The sequence below is a fragment of the Embiotoca jacksoni genome, unplaced genomic scaffold (genome assembly GCF_022577435.1).
Source record: "Embiotoca jacksoni isolate LCO1_2020_lvr unplaced genomic scaffold, fEmbJac1.0.p SCAF_17, whole genome shotgun sequence".
Lineage (NCBI taxonomy): Eukaryota > Metazoa > Chordata > Actinopteri > Embiotocidae > Embiotoca > Embiotoca jacksoni.
Window position 1 is genome coordinate 10711746 of NW_027185307.1, and position 23429 is coordinate 10735174.

Below are 23429 nucleotides of genomic sequence, written 5' to 3' on the forward strand. Positions count from 1 at the left end.
AAATAAAACCACACTTCCTATTGCGTCTGATGTTTAAAGAGGTGGCAGCTGCAGCCGTAACGCGTTCAGACGTCCGCCGCCGTAAGAGGCCGAGGCTCATTTGCACCGATCGTACAATGTGGAGAACCGGCAGACAATAAACAAAGAGGGGCTCGCCATGTGCGCTGCAGCTGCTGCACCCACGCGCACACAGCTGAGCTGCAGCGAGCAGCCGCGGCCGCCAGGGGGCAGTCTGACCCGGGAAAACCACAGCAGACGGACGAGGACTCATTACTCCCTGCAGCCCTACATACCTTAAGTGTTTTGGTTGTTGTTGTTGTTGTTGTTGTTTTCCCCCCGTTGCTTCTCTACATGACATGGCGTGATTTAAAAGAAATAATAATACAAATAAAAAATAAACAAACGTCTTAAGTCACGTTTTGTAAACGATGTGTCAGTTTTCCGACATGAAACAGGTGGAAAACGAACCAGTTGGTGTGTAATTAAAATAGTATGTATGAGCTGGATGTGTCTGCTCTTAAACAACGGGACTCCGATTTAAGCCCACGTGTCAGCAAGCACCCAGCTTGATGAAGTCACTACCACCTGCTGCTGTCACTGAACCTGACCTTTGACCTCTGCAGTGGGCAAAAGAGAAACGTTTCCAGCTCTAAAAAAAAAACGTCACACTGGTTGTGAATCAGCTGTTGAAGAGATAATAAAGTTATTCTGTGCCTCAAAAATAATATTCAGCGATGGGAAGTCATTTAGTTCATTTTAATTGAGCGCTGTACTTAAGTAGCCTGTAATAAGGTTGTTTACAGAGTATTTCCTTTTGATGATATCAATATCTATCTATACTTCCACTCCACGATACATTTCAAAGGGAAATATTGTACTCCACAACATTTATTTGACAACTTTAGTTCATTTTCAAAGTGAGATTTGACACAATGGACACGAGAACAAGCCTTTAAAACACATAAACACATGGTTACAGATTAAACAAGAGTTGTTTCCAGCCTTTTTGATGCCGAGTCACATTTCAGATGTCCGAGCTGTTGACAGCTCCACCAAAAAAAGTGATTTTCAATTCTCGCGTGGTTTCATTTCAATAAATGTTCAAAGGATCCAACATCTCAGGGAAAATTAAAGATGAAAGCAAAAGTCCAAAAACTAAAAACATTTGTTGATCAGAATGTTGTTGTTTTTTTCTGCTTTCCTCTTCATTACTCGTATGATGATGTGGTACATAATAATAAAGCAGCCGAAAGGATCAAACCAGAACTTTTCATCAAATACTTTAAACTACATTTTACTGCCAATGCTTCTGTGCTTTTAAGTAGGATTTTTCATGGAGTAATTTAACTTGTATTTGAGTATTTTAATATCCCCGTATTTGTCCTTTTAAGAATCCGAATACTTCTTCCATCACTTGGCGTGTTATTTAGAACATAATCAGGATGCCGTTCTTTATTTTATAATCTTCAGTCTCTACACTACCAGTCTACTCTGGACTCACAGCCAACAAGTCGCACCTGCAATTTTAGTTAATACCAATAAAAAAAATTAAAAAAAAGTTGAACACAAACACAACATAAAAGAACTACTTTTTGACAAAACATTTAAAATTTTATGTAAAGGCACGGAAACATCTCCATATTTATATCATAACGGGGGTGTGTGCTGCGAGCTGACGTCAGGCCGGCTGGTAGTTCTCTAATCGCTCCAACAAGACCTCTGAGTAGCCGGGGGAGTAGTACCTGAAACAACACGCACACTGTGGATACCTGACACGCTTTCATACTGAAGAAGCTTCTGGTCGGTGCTGGATTTGTTTTTTTTTACACTATAGGATGTAGATATAGCATGCATGCGTGTGAGCAGGAGGAGAAAGGCCGTACCTGACTATCTCCTCAGGGAAAGAGTTGTTTATGGCATTGATGTACTCCTGCAGAGCAGAGCCCGGCTCGGCCTCGATCTCCTGCATTTTCTTCAGTCCCCCGCTGGTCACAAACAGACGGCGAGCCTTGCTGTCGTGAGGCAGCACCTGGGGAGGAGAGGTGGGGCGCGTCCGGGGTAAGGACCTCGCTATTAAACGTGACCTCCCTTCACCGGCTCCCGGTGTGCTTTAGAATTGATTTGAAGATTTTACTGTTGACTTTTAAGACACTTCACGGTCTCTCTCCCTCCTATTTAGCTGACCTGATTGTTTCATACCAGCCTGCCCGAGATCTTCGGACAAAAAAAAAAAAAAAAAACTTTGATCTGTTCCGGAGACACGTTTTAAAACTAAAAGGTCGCAAAGCTTTTTCAGTCGCGGCCCCCAAATTATGGAACGGGCCGTCTGAGGAAATCAGGTCTGCGGAGTCAGTGACGCCTTTTAAGTCTCTCCTTAAAACCTACTTCTATAGGAGAGCCTTTCCTGATTTTAGTTGATTTTAAGTTATCAATTCTTACTTTGTATCTTTTATACCCTGTTTTAATTTGTTTTTAATTTGCTTTTATGACCGTTTCATTGTGTTGTTTAGACTTGTTAGAATTCCCTTGTCGTTTTGTTTTAATGGCTTATGTGATAACTGAAGTTTAGAAAAGTGCTGTACAAATAAAGTTGATTCTAAACCTTAAGGTTTAGCAGGATCATTTCAGTTGAAATGATCCTGCTTGTAGATTCACTCACCTTGCTGAACTGGCAGACCACATGTTTGAGGATGTTGCTGGGAGCTTCGTAGAGGAGGGGCTCCAGAGCTGGCAGGTGCGTGCACTTCTGCAGGATGCTCTTCAGAGCCTTCTTACTCTGAGGAGGAGAGAACGCAAGAGGGATGAGATCTGCTTGCATGTAATGTCGTGGAAAAACTGCATCTGAAGCCTCCACAAATGTCTCAGCCTTTTCACCTTCGATCCCACCAAAATCTGTAAGTACATGGCTGTCATTGTTTATCTTTCTTTTAGCTCTCTCTTTCATTTCCGCCACTCACCGCACTCATTTCTGCTTCAATCTAAATGAGAAAGTTTATCGAAATGACCAGTAAGAAGCAAAACACGTGGGATTCTGTGGCGACACGAAGGGCTGATTTTGGTGATCGTTTTTCAAGGATGAAGCGAGTTGCAGGTCTCACTTTGACCTGCAGGTCCTCGGAGCTGCCGGCATCCATGTAGAGCTGCAGCAGTTTGGGGAGCAGGTTGGCTGTGGCCACTGCCTTGGCGTGCTCAGGGGTGTGATGCCCTATCTGGCCGACTGACCAGACGACGGCCGCCTTGATGTGATGCTCCGACTCCTCGGACAGGCACAGGGCCAGCTGAGGCACCCCCTGCAGGACGGGAGGGCACACAGCACAGCAGGGCTGCTCCGGTTAACGTGACCTACATTACCGGACCCGAAGGAACGTGTCCAGCTGCAAGTATGGAGAGATATCGACACCTTAGAGATGATGACGGCCGTGGCCAGGTTTTCACCGTGAGCGGCCACATATCCCAGCGTCATGATCCCCGGCAACCGCAGGCTTCCACTGCAATCGCCCAGGTAGTCGACCACTGCTCCGAGGCCACCGCAGTTCACAATCACCTGGGACAGCTGGGAACACACACAAAACACAAACACAAACACGGACCTGCTACTCCCTGTGTTTTTTTCTTTGTACTTATCTGTACCACCACGTGTGAGTGTGTTTGCACTACCTCCGGTGTGTGTTTCACCACCTCCCTCATCAGAGTGCTGACGTTTTTCCTGACGTATTCATCCGGATCTCTGAGGCAGGCCATCGCTGCGGGGAAGACCTCGGCCTCTACCACCATCTCTGCCAGGTTGACCGAGTGCTTACTGATCTGGCTGAGGGCGGCGAACACCTGCCGCTGGATGGAGACAAAAAGACGGCTGAATATATTTCCAGAGATAATTAAAATCTGTGGGGGGAAAAAAAAAAAAACAACTTCATGTTTCCCTCTTTAAATAACAGAATCTTTGATGAAATGTCACTGCTTTCTTCTGGTATTTTAAGTAGCCACACTTAAATCTTTTTTTATATTTTTTTATTATTATTTTCTGTGTACGTGTTTCTGAAGTTAAAAAAAAAAAAATCGAACTGAAGACAATGTTAATATTTTACAATAAGACTGGCTACCAAAAATGTAAGTGAATTAGCAGTATAAAAAAATATTTGTTTTGAGAACAGATGCCACTTTATGCTCCAATTTTATCGCCCTTATTTGGGGGTTTTTTTCAACACTGATAAAAACCTGACTTTTATGTCATTGTGTTGCTTGCAGGAGCTGTAAAATGTCATCAATATTTCACTGTTCTAATCCACCATCTTGGCAGATTTGAGATCACTAATTATCTCAAGTTTATTCAAAAAAAAATCTTAATTGCCACAATAATGATTTCAGGGTAACTTTAAATACAAAATAATATTTGTTTCTTATTCAGGATCAAGAATATTTTCAAATTTGTATTTTTAAACAGGATTCTGTTGGAGAAACTTTTTTACATCACTGCAATTAAAATGTCAGACAAATGAATTCAGACAAGATAAAGGTGGTTTTTTTTAAATGTTAAATTAAGTTGAAATAAATAGATGAAGGAAGAACAATATCTTTGGAAACCATAAAAAATATAAGCCTATTTTGAAATGATGTCCTTGGAGTATTTTTTAATCAGATGGAATAGTTTCCCAATGTGGCTCTGACGTTTCCTGTTAAAATGACACACAGATCAAATTAGACAATTTAACAGTCACAAATTTGAGCAGGAAAATTGGATCCTGACTTTAATCCGAGTAATTATTATTAAAGGAAAACTCAAGAACATTTACTATTCATGTCACATCTATTTAGTATTTTTCTTGTAATGTAAGTTTTTTTTTTTAAATATATTTTACAAAGAAAAGAAAAAAAAGATTTGAAAATAATTAATTATTGTAATGCATTAAAAGGAGGCTGTTATTTATTGTTATTCATGTTGTACATCAAAGGCTGAGTTAAAACCAGCAGCTGCTTTGAAGAGAAACACCATTAAAACAGTCATTAAGCTGGCTTCACCTTGAGTTTGGCGTCCGGGCTGAGGATCATCTGCGCCAGGTGAGCGGTGGCCCCCGTGTCCACCACATTCTGGGCCAGCTCTGGTGTGTGTTTTGAGATGTCACTGAGCGTGGAGGCTGCAATGCGTTTGAGGCCCATCTCAGGCTCCAGGAGACACAACACCAGCAGAGGGACAGCACCCGCATCTACAACCGCCTGAGACAGCGCTGCACGGCAACAGGAGGAGGAAGGAAACATTGAGCAAAAAACCAACAAGGACAAGAGTTAACGTGTGCACATCCTGCTGTGTCCTGTTGTGAATGTTTTGTTCAACGTGATGGATCCAAAGACAAAGAGCGATAAGTGAAAAATACTTCTATACCACAAAAAACCTGTACCCTCAGACCAAAAAACAGAGATATGAAGAAAAAAAAGAACGGTCTGTGTATCTCAAAGCTCCTTACATGCGTTGTGTCGTGCGATGTAGCCCAGAGCCCAGGCAGCGGACTCCTTCGCCCCGGGGTCGAACTCCTCCAGGCAGAGAACCAGAGCATCCAACCCCCCGCAGGCCACCACAGCCTGGGACAGCTCAGGTGAGTGTTTGGCCACCGCACGCAGCACGAACGCTGCTGCCTTCTTACAGAACCTCTGCCAACGAAGAAGACACACGGATACAGTCATCAGTTTTGTATGGAATCTTATTAAAGGTTTTTGTTTTAGTAGAAATTACTTACATTAAGCCTGCGATTATTTACATAACATTTTGGAGGACATATTAGTATGACTTGTGACAGATTGGACAACAGACTACATTATGACTTTTTCACGTTTTGGACAATACAATCTAGTCTGTAATGACTTTTTCTGACTTTTGGGATGACATGCTATATGATTAAAAAGTCATACTATAGCATGTCGTCCGAAAGGTGATAAAAAGTCATACTATATAGCATGTCGTCCAAAATATGATAAAAAGTCATACTATATAGCATGTCATCCAAAATATGATAAAAAGTCATACTATAGCATGTCGTCAGAAATATGATAAAAAGTCATACTATAGCATGTCGTCAGAAATATGATAAAAAGTCATACTATAGCATGTCGTCCGAAAGGTGATAAAAAGTCATACTATATAGCATGTCGTCCAAAATATGATAAAAAGTCATACTATATAGCATGTCGTCCAAAATATGATAAAAAGTCATACTATATAGCATGTCATCCAAAATATGATAAAAAGTCATACTATAGCATGTCGTCAGAAATATGATAAAAAGTCATACTATAGCATGTCGTCAGAAATATGATAAAAAGTCATACTATAGCATGTCGTCCAAAATATGATAAAAAGTCATACTATAGCATGTCGTCAGAAATATGATAAAAAGTCATACTATAGCATGTCGTCAGAAATATGATAAAAAGTCATACTATAGCATGTCGTCAGAAATATGATAAAAAGTCATACTATAGCATGTCGTCCAAAATATGATAAAAAGTCATACTATAGCATGTCGTCCGAAAGGTAATAAAAAAAAGTCATACTATAGCATGTCGTCCGAAAGGTGATAAAAAAAAGTCATACTATAGCATGTTGTCAGAAATATGATAAAAAGTCATGCTATAGCATGTCGTCCAAAATATGATAAAAAGTCATACTATAGCATGTCGTCCGAAAGGTGATAAAAAAAAGTCATATGATATAAATATATATAAAATATATATATCCAATATATATAATATATATATATATATATAATATCCAATATATATAAAATATATATATCCAAAGCGTCATACATATATAAAAATATATATATAATATTTATATATATATATAGCATGTCGTCAGAAATATGATAAAAAGTCATACTATAGTATGACGTTTTTTTTCAGCCAAAAAAATGTAAAATACTTAAAACTACCTTATGTCATCTAAAATATGAAGAAAAACTCGTACCATAGTATGTCGTCCAAAGCGTCATACTTATGACGTATGACTTTTTCTTCATCCAAAAAAATCACAAAAAAGTCACACATGACGTTTTTTTCGGCCAATTTTTTTTTTAAATATTTAAGACTGCTGATGTTATCTAAAATATGAAGAAAAAGTCCTGCCGTAATATGTCTTCCACAAAATCATACTATAGTGTGACCTTTTTTTCATCGCAAAAATTGTAAGTAATGCTAAGGCTTGTCGTCAAGTAAAACTGGAAAAAAAGCCTACTGCATTCTACCAAAGTCACAGGGGTACAATGGTTAGTGATGCTGCCTCCGCATACATAAATACTTTTCATCCAAAATATTTCAAAAACAATTATACTATGGACTGTCGTTAAATAAAACAGAGAAAAAAAAACTAGAATATACTGGCACAGTGGTACAGTGGTAGATGCTGCTGCCTTGCAGTTAGAAGAGCATGGGTTTGAGTCCAACTGGAACCAAAGTATGTATTTGGCCTAAATTTGGTGGGGGTTTTTTTGGCCAAAAAAAATTAAAAATACTTAAGAACTGCTGATGTCGTCTAAAATATGAAGAAAAAGTCATACCACCGTATGTCGTCCAAAACGTCATACTGTAGTATGACTTTTTCTTCATCCAAAAAAAATCACCAAAAAGTCATTTATGCCCAAAAAATTCAAACCACACAGACGACATACTGTAGTCTTAAGAATTTTTTATATTTTTGGCTGAAAAAAACCATCACTATGCCCTTTAGGCCAAATACACACATTGTTTCCAGTTGGACTTGAACCCATGACCTTCTGACTGTGAGGAAGCAGCATCTACCACTGCACCACTGTGCCTGTGCTAGTGTATTGCAGTTTTTTTTTCTGTTTTATTTAACGACAGGCCATAGTATAATTGTTTTTTAAATAATTTGGATAAAAAATTGTCATGCTGTAGTATGACTTTTTCTTCATATTTTAGATGATATATTATCCATTAAGTATTTTGGGATAAATACATACATGTCTCCAACTGGAATTGAACCCACGACCTTCTCAATGGGAGGCAGCATCACTAACCACTATACACCTGTGCCTTTGGTAGAATACAACAGGCTTTTTTTCAGTTTTATTTGCCTTAGCATTGCTTAAAAGTTTTGCGATGAAAAAAAAGTCATACTCTATTATGACGTTTTGGACGACATGCTATAGTATGATTTTTTTGTGATTTTTTTTTTTTGGACAAAGAAAAAGTCATACTATACATGTCGTCCGAAATATGATTTAAAAAAAAAAAGTCATAGTCATTTGAAATGTCATTCCACGTAGAAAGTACCAGGCGGATATCAAACCGAGGACCTTTAGACTGTGAGACTACAACGCTTACAACTGCACCATTGTGTTGGCTACCACAACTTGAACAGAAGTCATACTTATAGCATGTGTTCAGAAATAGCACAAACAAGTCATACTTCTTTAATGTCGTTCAAAATGTGACAAAAATCATTAAAAAAAAAGTCATACTATAGCATGTCGTCCCAAATATGATAAAAAAAATTAAAAAAAAGTCATACAAGAGTCCAAAATGTGATTAAAAAAAAAAAAGTCATAGTATAGCATGTAGGAACATGAAAATTCCACGTAGAAAGTACCAGGCGGGTATCAAACTGAGGACCTTTAGACTGTGAGACTACAACGCTTACAACTGCACCATTGTGTTGGCTACCACAACTTGAACAGAAGTCATACTTATAGCATGTGTTCAGAAATAGCACAAAAAGTCACACTTCTTTAATGTAGTTCAAAATGTGATAAAAAAAAGTCATCCTATAGCATGTCGTCCCAAATATGATAAGAAAAGTCATACTATATACCATGTCATCAGAAATAGCACAAAAAGTCATACTTCTTTAATGTCGTCCAAAATGTGATAAAAAAAAAAAAAGTCATAGTATAGCATGTCGTTTGAAATGTCATACTATAGGAACATGAAAATTCCACGTAGAAAGTATATTTTGGACTACATGGAGAAGCCGGGGATTGAACTACCGAGCTTCCTGATTACCAGGCAACCCACCCTGCCATTTGAGCCACAACCTGCTCAGTGTGTTGTCCAAAATGTCAAAAAAAATTCACACTATAGTATGTTGTGCAAAATGCAATAAAAATGTCATAGTATTGCATGTGTTCCCAAATATCATGAAAATGTGATACTATAGTATCTAGTCAAAAATAAATGTCAAAATCGCTGAGGCAACAATGCTAACCACTGCACCACATTGCCACCCTGTCTCAAACATGTCTTACATATATATCGTCCAAAATGTCAAACAAATTTCATAGTATAATATGTCCTCCAAAATGTATAAAATGTCAAAGTGTTGTGCAAAATGTCAAGCAAATGTCATAAAATTGAATTGCGTAGTGTGTCGTCCAAAATGACCATCCTTCGATTATCTATACCCGCTTCATGGTGAACAGGATACACCCTGGACAGGTCGCTAATCTATCAGAGGGCCAACACACAGAGACAGATGGAAACCAAACCCATTCTATTTCTAGAATCACCAATTAACCAGAGAATCATGTTTTTGGATGGTGGGAGTACCCGGAGAGAACCCACGCAGGCACCGGGGAAACATGCAAACTCCACACAGACAGGCCCATGTCATACAAAATGTCCAAAAAAAAGTGTCTTACTAAATGTGTCATACTGTATGACACATTTTTGGACATTTTGGACGACATCATTTACTCTTTTACTCTAAAATCTTTTTCTTTTTTTTCTGATTTATTTCCTTTTTTTTTTTTACCCCAAGTAAAATACATTTCTGCAGTAAACAGTGAATTATTTTTATATTCGACGAATTTTAAAAAAAAGTCTCAGATTTTAAGATTTCACAATGTGACACAACAATTTGCCTTTACAAGAAGTAAAACCCGCCTCCCTCCGTTCTGAACTTCTGAGTGGACTGAGACAGAGAAATAGGACACACACACACACACACACACACACACACACACACACACACACACACACACAGATGAGATGTTTACATTCTGCGAGGACAGAGACTGGACCAGCTGGGGCAGGATGTCCTCCTTCACCACAGCCTCAGCCAGGCCGTCGCTGTGGTCCGCCAGGCGGCCCAGGGCCAGAGCTGCCGTCTGCTGGATGCTGGGGACCACGTCCAACATCAAGGGACGCAGCATGGACATCACACCTGACGGAGAAGTGAGGAGAGGATGGGTGGGAGCGAGATGATAAGCAATGAAAGACAGCACAGTGACCATGTTGATGTGTCTCACCTGCATTATGCAGCATTTCTATGTTTTGCGACCTGACTGCCAGATCAGCAACAGTTTGCACAAACTGCATCCTTGACTTCTGGTACTGTTCAAAAACTGCAGAGCACAGAAAGACAACAAAACAGTGAGGACACAGGAGCTCAACCATCTTCCCTGTGAATCCAAACAGCTCACGAATCCCACCTTGAATGATCTGTCGCTGACTCATCGTCACCTGGATATAAATGCCTCTCCGTAAAGATTACTTTCAAACTTTGAATTGTTTTTATCCAGCCCTAGAAAGGCTCAGGTTTTGTTTTTTTATCACGGATTTCCGAGCAGCGTTTCTCCGGCCCGCTGGCTTATAGGTGGTGTTGTTGTTTAATGTTGCTGTGGCAACAGACAGGAAGCAGAATGTTCTGGTGCTCCTGCCGAAGATCGTCTATGAAGTAAAGGTAACTCACTACGGTACTTCTGGATCCCGCAAGAGTTTATTGCGGAAATATGTTCAGAGTGAGAGCTCTGTGTATTTCCTGATCTCTGTTTGCGCTGTCTTTTCTTCTCGCTAAAAGACCAGCGCGACTGCTTTGCGCACTTTTAAAATCTCGTTATTGAACTCGATTCAAAGGAAAATCGAGACAATGAAGAGACTTTTAGCCGAACAAGTAAAAAAAAAAAAAAAAAAAAAAAAAACAGTGGTGCTGTGGCGCTGAACCTTGAGATAATTATTATTTTATTTTTTTTCTTGCCTCCTCTGTGTCCTTAGATGACCTGCCTGGATGAGCCGCTGTTATTGGTGAACCACTTTGCTGCTTAAACCCCATTTAAAATAAGTGATATAAACTAAATGAACTATACCATTGTTGTTTCAAAACGTCTCTGAAATGTGATCGTTGCAAACATCAGCCTGTAGTCTCTCTTTTCTGTTGAAGTGCTGACATGGTAGAAGAATCAAAAGTAGGCTTTAAAGTAAACAGGAGATCTAATCGGAAATGCAATGACGTATTAATGCAGCCTAATAAAGAAAGAAATGATGAGAACAATATGACAATGTAAAAAAAAAAAGACTCCAATTTACACTGCAGCATGTTGTTACCCTCCACTTAAACAGCCCGATTACTCTGAATTTTTTTTTTTTTTTTCAATGTTCAGTTCCTGATGTCCTCCAGTTTTTCTGTTTATTAATTTTCACACTAAATGTATGCTAAATGCAGGTAATTGTCTCTTTCACCAAAAACAGCTTAATATCACAGAATAAAATTGACCTCATTATCACTTATCAACCCCCAATTAACACATAATTCTGCGGATGAAAATAAAACAAATATACATTTTATTTCTGATGTTATAAGGTCATCTGCTCACTGTTACAAAATAAAATGTAAACTCTCATCTTATTGGGTTATAGTCTATGGTTAATTTTTCCATTTGTTCTGCACAGTGTGATTTGTGCACACATGCCTGATTTATCAATTCCGTTTACACCCGCTTTCTTTATTTTTGCCTAGCCTAAAAAAAAAATGTTTTGACTGATGAGGGATTTAAACATCACATCAGTATATTTTTTTTTTATTTAAAATTCATTTTTAGTTTAGTTCAAATAGGCTATTTAATAATTTAATTTTTTTTTTATTAGTTTTAGCTTCGATTAAAATCCTATCATGGCAACAATACGCTAGTTTCAGCTTGATACAATTTTTTTTTTTTTTTTTTTATAAATACATTTGCAGTACAAAAAAAATAATCAACGGCTTGACAAAGGTTCTATTTTTTTTTCATTATTGTATAAATTGAATTGTTCCTCATTTCAGCGAAAGACAAATAAATTTACTCATGCGGCAAATCAAGAGGCTACAAAAATAAATGAATAAACAAAGCCTCTGTCGTCATTGAATGTGTTCAGAAACGTGATTTGATCACGGGCCAGACCTCCTCCTCCTCCTCCTCCTCCTCCTCCTCTTCCTCACTGTTCAGCGCTGCCTCCTTAACCGAGTTATCTGCATTACTGCTGATTCAGACAGACATCTGGCGCTTTGCACCGTCTGCCCGCGGCAATTATTCTTTTATTTGGTTTTGTCAAAGCAAAAACCTCCAGACTGACCGACGATTCTCCAAAACATCCAGAAAACTGAAGCGACGTGTCCCATAAGTGTAAAATGTTTTTTATTTAGATGTTTTATACTGTGCAACAGTAACAATACAATAAGTTGTACAATCGAGCGATACAAATACGGAAAACAGAGACATCAAAACATCTGTCGTTGAGCATGAAATGAAGCTGAACAGGAGCCCGAGTCATTCCCTCAGGAACAAAGGGGAATAAGAGAATAACATAATCGCTGATTAAATATGCATTTTGTTTCTATTTACACGCGGATTCTCTAAAACGGCGCATAAAGGCTGTGGAGGATGAGCAGTCAGTCAAGAGTCCACTGCAGCTACAAGTCTGATTTTCCAGTAAAAAGGCAAAAGTTTCCCTCCACAGATGTGAAGTCAACAGCGCTATACAAGCTTTTTTTTTTTTTTCTTCTTTTTTTTTTTTCTTTTTTCCTTTTATTGGAACCGTCAATGCCTGGAGCACTTCCAAATAAAACTCGTCAAAATTAGGCATTTTGTGGGGCAAAACACAGCGAACTTCTTCCAGGAATAGAAAAAAAAAAAAAAAAAAAAAGTGTTACCATGAGCATGCATGTTTAAACTGAGCTTCAAAGTTTAATCTGAAAAACAAAAAGAGAAAAGACACCTTCAGTCACGTCTGAAAAAATAAAGATGTAGCTTTAAAAGGGGATATAAATGTTTGTCCTTCTCCTTTTTGAACTTTTGTTTTTTTTTTTCTCCCCCCTCAACATCTGCTTTCATATCAAAATTCCCACGCCACCCAACTTCCTCGTTCCTTTTAGTTTGAAATGTCTCTGATTCCACTACGTTTAAAATTACAAATGATGCGTAATATTTATAACAACAAATGGAGAGAGAAAGAGAGATAACATTGTCTACACATTGGAACTACGTTGGCATGAAAACAGTATTAGCTGAGCAGGGTGTCTGGCGTTGGCTGGTCCGGTTGGGTCCGGAGCCCCGCGTCATCCGGAGGTGGTCGACGAGCCGTTCAGAGAAACCTTCCGGGGTTTGCTGCTGCTGCCGCCGCCGCTGCCGAACTGGGTGAAGGGCCGGCTCGGGGTCGGGGTAGTGGCGACGGGAGTCCCGTTGACGTTGTTGGGCCCGTGTGGGAGTTGCGGATGCGGCGACTGCGCCGGCGTGTCGGGACTCGGCAGCGACGAGGACGTGGACGGAGCCCCGGCTGGACTGCCGGCTTTGTCGCTGGCGGAGTCGCTCTCTGGACCGGATCTGCTCGCACTGTTCTGCCCTTCCTGCTGCGCGTGGCTCACCTTCATCTTTTTACAGTTGGGTCGGACCCGGTACTTCAGCGGCAGCGGGCCGTTCTGGAGAGAAAATATTAAAATACTAAGACACGAATAACCTAAACATGTAACGCCTGCACGTTCGTCCAGCCTAAAATACAAGATTAACTCCAAAATTGCATTTATCCAAACAATTGGCAAGAACTAAATCAAAAATATTTGGAAAAAGAGTTAAAACGCATTTATTTCCTTTTACCAAAACGTAATGTATTAGCCTACAAAACGTAGCCTATATTTGGCATTTATTGAAAATTAAAAGCTTGCAATAAAAAAAAATGTAAACGTTCACAATATGAGATACTCTACAGGTTAGATGAAGCACATCTCCAAAGATTCTGAGGGAATAAAATAATCTAAAATATATCCTCAGGAATAACCCTGTTGTAGGCTATATTTTGTCAAATTATGAGATTTGAACCAAATTGCATGAGATGGACCATTTTCCTTTCAACAGACCCAGGTCAGTTTGAGGTTTAAATATTTTTTTAAAAATTAACCAAAACCTTTTTAATTTGACCAACCAGCTGCAACACCAGTTAAAACAACGTGATGGAAACACATCTTTAACAAACAACTGTTTCATTATAAAACTATTGAAACTAAATAAAATGTCTTTGACAGGGTCTTATAACACTAAATAAAAATTATAATTTCAAGATCAGGAAAGAATTTTAAGCCTTTACATTTGTTATTCTGCTGCAAGAAATATTAACAAATATTTGTAAATACATTTATTTTGAAATATAAATTTTACAGTGTTCAATATCACCTCCAGCTAAGGAAGAAACCTTTCAGACAACTTAGAAATACTTTCATACAGCACAATTAACGGGCAGTTAAAAGACATTTACAATTTAGCACCTTCAGTTAGACAACCAGAAGTTGCCTAAAAATTACTAAAACGATCTTTACCCTTCTCCAAGTGTAGATATATGCTATATCCATTAACGTGTAGTAATCTTTCAGAGGTTCATCTTCATACATGACTTCAACCTAAAAGAGAAAAAAAAAAAAAAAGGGTCATCTATTTTAATAGAAGTAGGTTTATCAAAGGAAATCAGCTATTGTATTTGCATTTAATTTAAATATTAAAATATAAATGCTGACATCACAATTATTTTTGATAGATGTATATTCAAATATCTGTCAAAAATAAAGATCATTTAAAAGAAAAACCTGGTAGGCGTTTGGGATGTCCATTTTGCTCCGCAGAAACTTCCTCAGATGCATGACTGTCATGGCTGCTGGACACTGCAGGTACCTCTTGTTGGCCACCTGCAGATTAAATCAAATATTACAAAATGATGCACATGTATTGGTGTAACAGAATATTTATATGCAATGACTAAAAATCAGAATTTTACAGGGAAGCAGGCAGGTCCACCTTAAAAACAGGAAAATAGGATTGCAAATACAATGTGTCTGTTTACCAGGGGGAGAAAAGTAATGTTTGGCTAAACTGTGTCTGCAGATTTCAAAATATTCAGTTGTTGCTTCCTTAAATGGAGCCGACAGGATGTTTCAAAAATACTGACCGAGGCAGAGAGTGTGAGTGTGGCCCTGTCTTACCTGATCTTTTGACTGTTTGTCCTCCACTGCACCTCCCAGTCTGCACAGAATAAACATGGGAGAAATATAAGTAACTTTCCAGCTTGGACATATTTACATGTTTATCACGATCCAAAACCATAACATACAAAAATAAAATAAATAAGTGTTATCGATACAACTCCAAATTAAAAATCCTACTTTGTCAACATTCAATCATTTAAAAGAATCGGCTGCTTTGTTCTTTTTTCCTCCACAAAACATACTTTTTTTTTTATTTTTTTTTTTTTATTGATTACCAGAAAAAAGAAGTTGATGAATGCAGCACTGAAGACTCAGCATCCATTTTTGTGTAAAACATTTCGTAAACTGTAAATATTATATTAAAAAAAAAAAAAAAAAAAAAAATCTAATGAAAAGATCATCTCCCGATATGATTTCATAAAGGCTGGATCTGTAGGTGAAATACATAAAATACATGATTACTGGAAGAAAAAAAAAAATTAAATTAAACCTCTACAAAATGATACTGTAAGTGGTGTGTAGTTGGACTGCTGAGCTGATGGTGGCATGTGTTGATCCACAGTATAAGGTCCATAAAATCTTCATAACACCATTATTGACACGGCATATGAACATTTTTCAAAGCAGTATCTGATCTGAGACGGTAAACCTTTAATCTGTTAGAACACATATTACAAACACTTAATATTTTTTAACATATTAAAAAGAGACTACATTTCTAAAGAAGAACTTCTGTAATTAAATCAAATGTTACTTTCGGCCGTTAAGAACAACTATTTACACATAAATACGTATTTAAAACGAGCCCACCTGCTCTGATCGAAGAACTCAATAGAGAGGCTGATGATCTCATCATCTGTAATAATTCTCTTGTCTTCATCTGCCACCTCTCCACGGTCCTCATTGGATCCATTAGAGGCTGCAGACAAGCACACACACAGATATATGAATAGGCAGAGAATGGATTTCAACAAATAAACACACATTTCTGCATCATTGATTTGCTACATGTATAAAATAGAGCTATCCTTTCATCCAGAAGAAAAAAAAAAAAAGAACACTTGTTTTTCCTCTTCACTGTGATGACCAAAGAGAGATCAGAATCAATAGCAATAATAAAGATACATGATCTCTGACTCACCATCTACGGGGTGCTCTGCATAAAAGTCTCTCCTCCTCTTCATTTCATCTGCGGACATTCAGAAAGACAATTTATCACAAAGCTGTTTCTCACATTTCATCATTTTCGAGCTGAAACAGTGACATCATCAGACATACTGGTGCGTGATTTATTTTTTTTCCTCAAAGTGCTTTGAAGCAATAAATCTGAACATATTTGTTCAAAAGAACAAGATCATCTTCATCAGAAAAGTGGCAGGGATGTGACCATTAGTTCAAATAATCTCATTTAAAGTAATTATTTTGTGGATTATTTCACTTCATCAGAAACAGCATCAAAACCTGCCATACAGTCCATTTACATCTTATCAGAACTTTCTACCATATGGAAGAAAGTTATGATCAAACATGTGAGACTTGGCAATGAAACAGATGCTTTGCCTTACTTACTTATTACTTTAAGAGGTTTTTTTTCGTTGTTTTTTTTTTTAAATCAACTTTACAAAGTAAAGACAACCAGAAGGGATCACGATGACAGCAAATATCAGCTCAGCTAATCACCGCACTGCATTCAGAATACATTGTTACCAAACAGCCAACAGAAAAATAGTGAAAACATCATATTTTACAAACCCATACAATTTATACATATCTAAAGATAATTGTATGTAAATATTTATAACTTTCATCAAGGATAAATTGATGAAATTGTGGATGATGTGGCCATAAAATAATATATCCTGCAATAACGATATTCTTGATGAAGTGACAAAATACTGAAAAATATTTTATTTTTAATGTCAAGAACTCATAATTGCAACAAAATAAGCGTAACAGCTGTATAAATCCGCAGAAATGTAACGGTTCGCTTTCAAATATTCAGGAAAGACCGATATATTATTATTACTATTATTGTAAAACATCTGGAATTTTCTAACCAACCGAGGTTCCAGCTTCCTTTTTTGAACTCCTCCACCATGCCTGTTGCATAAATTACGTCAACAAGTCGGAATATTGCCTTTATCACAAAATTATTGATAATCTGACCGATGTTATTATGACCCAATATCATAAATCAGTTGCTATGACAGTGCAGTTCTTCTATATGACTGAAACAACTGGTTAAAACGAAAGCTGGGGGACGTCTGCAAGAGCTGAGTCAGACTGAAACTTCCGCATGCAACTGTTTGTTCTCTTACTTTTGAAGAGGCCAGGGACCAGCTTGTACACAATGTCCTGTAAAGTTTTATCAGACCTACAGAGAGGAAGATAAACTTCAGTCAAGTCACACAGATCCTGGACATGAGATGAAACAAAAACAAAAAAATGACGGTTGAATCTTTTGGATAAGAAGACAGATAACAGCTTGCGACTGAAAGCATCTGCATGCAACACACAGACATTCAAACCTGTAAAAAAAAATAAAAAAAATCTCACAATACCATGTTAACCTACAAGTGCGCTTTTTGTCTGAATATTTTAAATAGGTGGCTGATTCATCGGTTCAATGGAAATCAAGTGAAAACCAGAAAAAAGCAAGAATATTACTGACATGGCAGCTTCACATTACGAATGCATGAAAAGAATTCCTTTATAGATTCAAAAGAATATAAAAATGCACACTAAAGTGCATCAATTCAAGGCATTATAAGGCACAGAGACTTTGTTAACTTACCCCTGAATAAAATCCATATTTTTATATAACATAAAAACAAAAACCGAGCAGAATATGGCACAAAAAAAAAAAAAAATCTCACCTAATGTTGAGCAGGGGTTTGGTTTTATGGACCTGAACGTCACAGATGGGACAGTATTTGCTGGCTTCCAGGTAGCGCACAATGCACATCTTACAAACTGTAAACCACAAAAGACAAAAATTCTGTTAAGATCAAATGCTGTCTAAAAGGACATCCTGAATAATAATCTAGTTGAAGAACTTGGTGCTTGGAGGGAATTTCCGTTTAAATCAAAGTGTGTGTATGTGTGTGTGTGTGTGTGTGTGTGTGTGTGTGTGTGTGCGCGCGAGCGCGGGGGAAACACTGAAAAAGAGTCCTGAAGGCTTTAAGTTGCTGCAGCATCGCCTCACACTTCATGTTTACATTCTCACCGTACAACAGAGAGCTTCGTGCCAGTTTACTCACACGAGTGAAGACATTCGATGATGGTGGTTGCATCTATGAAGTATCCCCCACACAGGACGCACATGAGGTGAGGGTTGAGCTCCGTGATCTTTATCCTGGTCGTCCGATGCATGTTGAGAGGAGGGGAGAAGAGTCCTGCGAGGAAAAGAAGGACAAGTCAAATCAACGCAGGAGGAGAGGCATCGGAGGGTTCCCTCTGACAGCGGGAGGAGGACCATTTGGAGAAGGCTACTGTTTGTTTGACTGTGTTAAAGCAACATACTATTTTATGCTAATCCAGAACTAAGCAAAAGCGAAAGGCTCGTCGTGGCAGATTGATAGGCGGCGGCACCGCAGTCACCTGACCGAGGCGCAGCGAGAGGGATCATAAATCAATCACGTTCCGCTGAGGTCGATGAGAGCTCCGCGCTCCGCGCTCCGCGCCTTCGCTTCCTCTTAAATGAACATGGATTAACACACGAGAGGAGCGGTGCAGGAGCCGTAAACCACCTGACATCAAAAGGTTTCTCGGGTCCAAAAATGAGCCGTGGCGCAGGAAACATTTTTTTGTTTTGTTTTGTTTTGTTTTGTTTTGTTTTGCGCGCAATCTGTAAAATCAGACTGGATGTTTGCGGTTTCATTGAGGCATTTGCACTTCAAGAGCGAGTCCAGCTTTGGTTTTAGATTAGAGAACAAATGTCGAGACACATCTGTCGGACAGCTACGGGATATAACATAAACAAATCAGACCAATCCGGAATCCGAACATTTTCGCGTCGTAAAAATTTGAACAAATATCGATTGGTTTTGGGACTCCTCCGCGTTATGAGCGCATCTTCTAGAGACATTTTGGCGGCACTAATATTGGCCATGGCTCTGCGGCGCCCCGGGGGTGACTGTGTCAAAGGGGGGTGGGGGGTGTGTGTGTGTGTGTGGGGGGGGGGGGTGTTATGAGGCACCCACTCACTGCGTCAGGTGTGCCACACAGGCGATGGTGGGTGGGGGGGACGGGGGTGGGTGGGGGGGGGAAACCTGGGCGTTTCTATGGCAACTCCTTTTGCTTTTTAAGCCCACATGGCTGCTCGCCAGCGACCAGAACATGACAGGATGCCGAACCAAAACAACAGCGCAGCGAGCTGCCGGTGTGCAGAGCGGGAACAAGGAGGGACCGAGTCTCTCTCGCTCGCTCCGTCCCTTCGCGCACACAGACAGCCGCTGGACTGCCAGGCTGCCGAGAGAGCACGGCTGCCATTTTGTGGAGGAAAAAAAAAAAAAAAAAAAAAAAAAAAAAAAAAAGCCCGTATCGGTTCAACGGGCTGCGAGGTTTCCTTCGAAAGGGGACAAATAAACCGAGTATGCGACGTGTTTACGCGATCTTTATGGAGCACAGACAGGAGAGTCCAACTCGGAAAGTACGATCGCAGCTTTATTCTGCGTCGCTTTGCGCCGTGTTTTCATGGCGTGTACGCGATAATCAGCACCGTGGAGCACCAACATGGCCAGACTGCAGCGACTGCGCTGAAGTTGAAGCGCACACTGGAACATATTTCTTCAGTGAAATTACCAACTAAAGTAGCACAGAATCCATTTAAACATCAGCATCGTCTGCACCCGTGTTTTATGGGTATTAAACTGTTACTGAGATGAAAATCAAAAGCTCAAGCGGTGAGTAAGTCCTCGTGGTTTTTACATTTTATTCAACATAGATGAGCCATGAGACAAATTAATCTTGGAAGATTGGAAAACAATAATGCGACTTTGCGCATTTTTCTTTTTTTTTGTTTTCTTTTTTTTTTTAAATCGGGTTTCGATAACTACTGGGGCGCCCGCTGCAATCATTTAAAGAACTTAAAAAAATAAAATTAAAAAAAAAACAGTCATTAAAAGTCTATATGGACACTGGACATGGGGAGGTGACCCTCTTTAAACGATGGATGACGGCCAGCCTGTCCGGCTCTGAACCCACACTGTTACTTTATGGAGCCACAGTCGGCACCATGCCCGAGTCCCGGCTGCTCTCAATGCTCCAACCGACCTCTCCTGGCCGTCTCTGAACAGACCACTGTAGGCAAAGTTTGGACGGCGACTCTGTTCAAAGGACGCCTCACACATGGATAATGATGGATAATGTCTGCGTATATTTAGGGAGCCTGTTGCGCCATTAATCGATTGACTGGTGTTTGGACAACTGCTCTCCCTCTGTCCTCTGGGAGCTGCGTGCTCACTTTATTAGACTTCAAGTCAATCACTCCAGAAATCCAAGAGTAAAGAAGTCCATTTATAGTGGGAACGAAAATTGCTAAATGTTTGCAGCACCGACCAACAAACAGAAGAGACGAAATCAGATTCCTGCTAGATTCACACAGAAGATGTGCCACACAGACTCTTTTCTTTTTAAATGGGCAAACCAGCCTTAATTATGGAGTCAGCGTCGATAACACATCATCAATTAATTCTGAGCAGCGACTGAATCTTTAATTCGCTTAATAAAGCAACATGAAATGAGGAGATTTCCATCGGTTGTTGAAGTGACCCAAAGCCGTGCCCTCTTCATTTATCCCCAAACGAGACCAGCTCCTCTTGTAAAGCTTCGCTTTATCAACAGCAGTCGGGAATAACCCAATTAAAATTGGCAATAGGAAAAACCAGGAGCTCATATTAACCAGTCAGTCAGCTGAGAAAATCGTGAATTAAATAACTGGAGGTTCATAACTGACCACATGAAACTTCTTCAAGTCGAACTTTTATTCTGGATGGTTCTTTTTTTACTCTTCCTTTCAGCGTGTTATGTTTACATTATCACATCCATTCAAAAGACCTGCGAGGCTGCAACCTGCAAAACCGAGCGGGAGGGAAAATACATGGATTTATACCCATTAACCAAACGCAGGGTTCCCTCCAACATTCGGGAGTAAAACGATAATTTCCCCCCTCAAGAGAGAAAAGCCTGGCTTGTGTCTGCCTGTGCTGCAGCAACAGATTCAGAGCCTCAGTGTGCTCCAGCAGTCAGCCGTACAAAGGTGAAAATATTGAAACCCACAATGAGCCTAAATGTCAACGAACACAAACAGCCTGCTGGCCACAGTTCGAGTGAATTTAAGGGACATTATTGATGCATTCTTCGGCTGCTTGGTGAGACACAGCCAGCCCTTTGTACCCCAGCCGACGTGTCGCAGATATTTGTTTAATTTCTCAATAATTCAGCCACCCTTCTTAATCAAGATAATCATAGCTCCTGAGATAAACAGCCACAGCGTCTGTTTAACGGTGATCCAGTGTTTACCGAGCAGCCGTTATGAAACATTTATGCACAAATGAAATGGCTTGCCTCCTTGTCACGTCCATGGGAGCCATCCAAGTTAAGTTAATAAATCCAACAGTCAGGCATCTACACCAAAGACCAACAAAACATCCAGTTCATAACACCCCAGACATCCCAACTCTATAATATGGAGCCGCTGTATGGAAATATGGGCACACAAGGACCGTTTGGAGCACTTGCTGCCGTGAACATCTCGGTCAACCCAGCCTGGTTCGCCTCAGATCTTCCACTTTACATAAATCCAAACGACGCAATGCAAAACCTAACCGCTATCAACTTATACAGACACGTTCGTGAACACTAGGTGAAGCAACAGTGAGTGCGCGAGAATATAAATTGCCGTTTAAAGCCGAGCAGGGAACATATTTTGCACAAAAAAAAGTGGTGCGCAGACACACACGGAGCTCCACGTCGGTGATCGCTGCAGCCGCCGTTGAAAGCTCCACCGCTGGATCGGTGCGTAGAAAAACGCAAAAGCACAAAGCCCAAACCTCGCCTGCTGCCCCCATTAGTTAGAGACGATATCGAATGAGACGTACCTGCAGGCTCGGCTGGGAATCGACGGGTCTTGAGGCGAATAGACAATGAAAGTTGGGAGGCGATCAGCAGAAAATGAATAGGAGCCGAGCCGCCATCTTGAAGCAGGCTGCCGACGCTGTCAGTGGCGGAGAGCGCACGGCGGACCGGAGCGCATTTCAGATGTGCGAATAAAACTCCTCGTTTCCTCGCCGCTTGCGCGCCGTGTGCGTATCCGGTCCGCGGCTTCCAAACACCCCGGTCCCTCGGCTTCGGCTCGGGAAGGCTCCCACTTCGGCACCGATAACTTTGCCTCCAAAATATCCGCTTCGCCCCCAGTAAAATGCAGCACTGTGTGTGTGCTCCGTGGAAACTGATACCGTCCCCAAAATGGCTTGTAGTTCGACCGCCCCGCTTTGGTCACGTGGTCTCGTTGCTTAAGGGTGCCTTGGAATTACTGTCGGTGTATGCAGTTTCTCCTAATCTACTACGCACGATACAAAATTAGAGAAATTACAGCTACGGACATGTCAAGAGGTTTTTAACAACTAAATCTCGTAAAAAACTCAGCAGTTTGTGCGCAACTGGAGCTGAAATGACACCAGGCAGCTGCTTAAGGGCGCTTCGAAATTACTGTCGGTGTATTCTGGTCTTTCTCAAGACATGTATGACGCATGATTTAAAATAACACACCATCCACATTCACAGTTTGAAAAAGCTCTCTACACAACAAAGGATAAAATCGACTTGTATGTATCACGTTTGATCAAATGGCACTTTGATTCCGGGGGTATAGAAAGTAGGCTGCTAGTGTGCCCTCGTCTTTCTGATGTTAAAAATAACAGCAGCACACGCGCTCTCACACACGTTCGTGTCGTTTTGTCCGTCAAAAGCCTGGATTCCCTCTCAGCAGCCTTAAAGTCTGCTGGGGCACCAGGCAGCTTGCCTTATTAATATCTGCTGATCGTTGGTTAAAATGTGTCCATGTGACAAATGGCTCTGGTGTCAAACCTTTGTCACAGGCTGTCCTGACATCTGCAAAAAAAAAAAAAAAAAGAAAAAAAAAAAAGTGCCACAACTTCCACTTGATGAATTGGAGCCTTCATCCTTCAGCCAGCTCCGC

The 23429-nt window shown here is 40.0% G+C and overlaps 2 protein-coding genes across 2 annotated transcripts; both read right to left on the bottom strand.

Moving 5' to 3' along the window:
- Positions 1-745: 745 nt before the first annotated feature.
- On the bottom strand, positions 746-10571 carry spag6 (sperm associated antigen 6). Its single transcript, XM_069151569.1, has 11 exons — positions 10440-10571; positions 10257-10352; positions 10005-10171; positions 5460-5643; positions 5017-5222; positions 3658-3831; positions 3401-3553; positions 3099-3290; positions 2660-2776; positions 1884-2029; positions 746-1742 (listed from the first exon to the last, which is right to left on the bottom strand). The coding sequence occupies exons 1-11, from the start codon at positions 10462-10464 to the stop codon at positions 1679-1681; spliced, it is 1524 nt and encodes a 507-aa protein (XP_069007670.1). The 5' UTR covers positions 10465-10571; the 3' UTR covers positions 746-1678.
- A 1810-nt stretch (positions 10572-12381) lies between these two features.
- On the bottom strand, positions 12382-22414 carry bmi1a (bmi1 polycomb ring finger oncogene 1a). Its single transcript, XM_069151575.1, has 10 exons — positions 22330-22414; positions 18490-18624; positions 18106-18202; positions 17548-17603; positions 16371-16418; positions 16040-16148; positions 15227-15266; positions 14834-14932; positions 14570-14650; positions 12382-13678 (listed from the first exon to the last, which is right to left on the bottom strand). The coding sequence occupies exons 2-10, from the start codon at positions 18599-18601 to the stop codon at positions 13319-13321; spliced, it is 1002 nt and encodes a 333-aa protein (XP_069007676.1). The 5' UTR covers positions 18602-18624; positions 22330-22414; the 3' UTR covers positions 12382-13318.
- Between the last annotated feature and the right edge of the window lie 1015 nt (positions 22415-23429).

What these genes read in the sequence shown, in the direction of transcription:
- spag6 (XM_069151569.1), bottom strand. Translation starts at nt 10,464, where the DNA reads ATGAGTCAGCGACAGATCATTCAAG. An exon ending in CATCGCACGACACAACGCAT is followed by an intron (nt 5,223 to 5,459) that starts GTAAGGAGCTTT and finishes GTTGCCGTGCAG; the next exon opens with CGCTGTCTCAGGCGGTTGTA. An exon ending in TGGTCTGCCAGTTCAGCAAG is followed by an intron (nt 2,030 to 2,659) that starts GTGAGTGAATCT and finishes TCTCCTCCCCAG; the next exon opens with GTGCTGCCTCACGACAGCAA.
- bmi1a (XM_069151575.1), bottom strand. Translation starts at nt 18,601, where the DNA reads ATGCATCGGACGACCAGGATAAAGATCACGGAGCTCAACCCTCACCTC. An exon ending in GGTCCCTGGCCTCTTCAAAA is followed by an intron (nt 16,419 to 17,547) that starts GTAAGAGAACAA and finishes GAATGTCCGCAG; the next exon opens with ATGAAATGAAGAGGAGGAGA. An exon ending in ACATCCCAAACGCCTACCAG is followed by an intron (nt 14,651 to 14,833) that starts GTTTTTCTTTTA and finishes TTTCTCTTTTAG; the next exon opens with GTTGAAGTCATGTATGAAGA.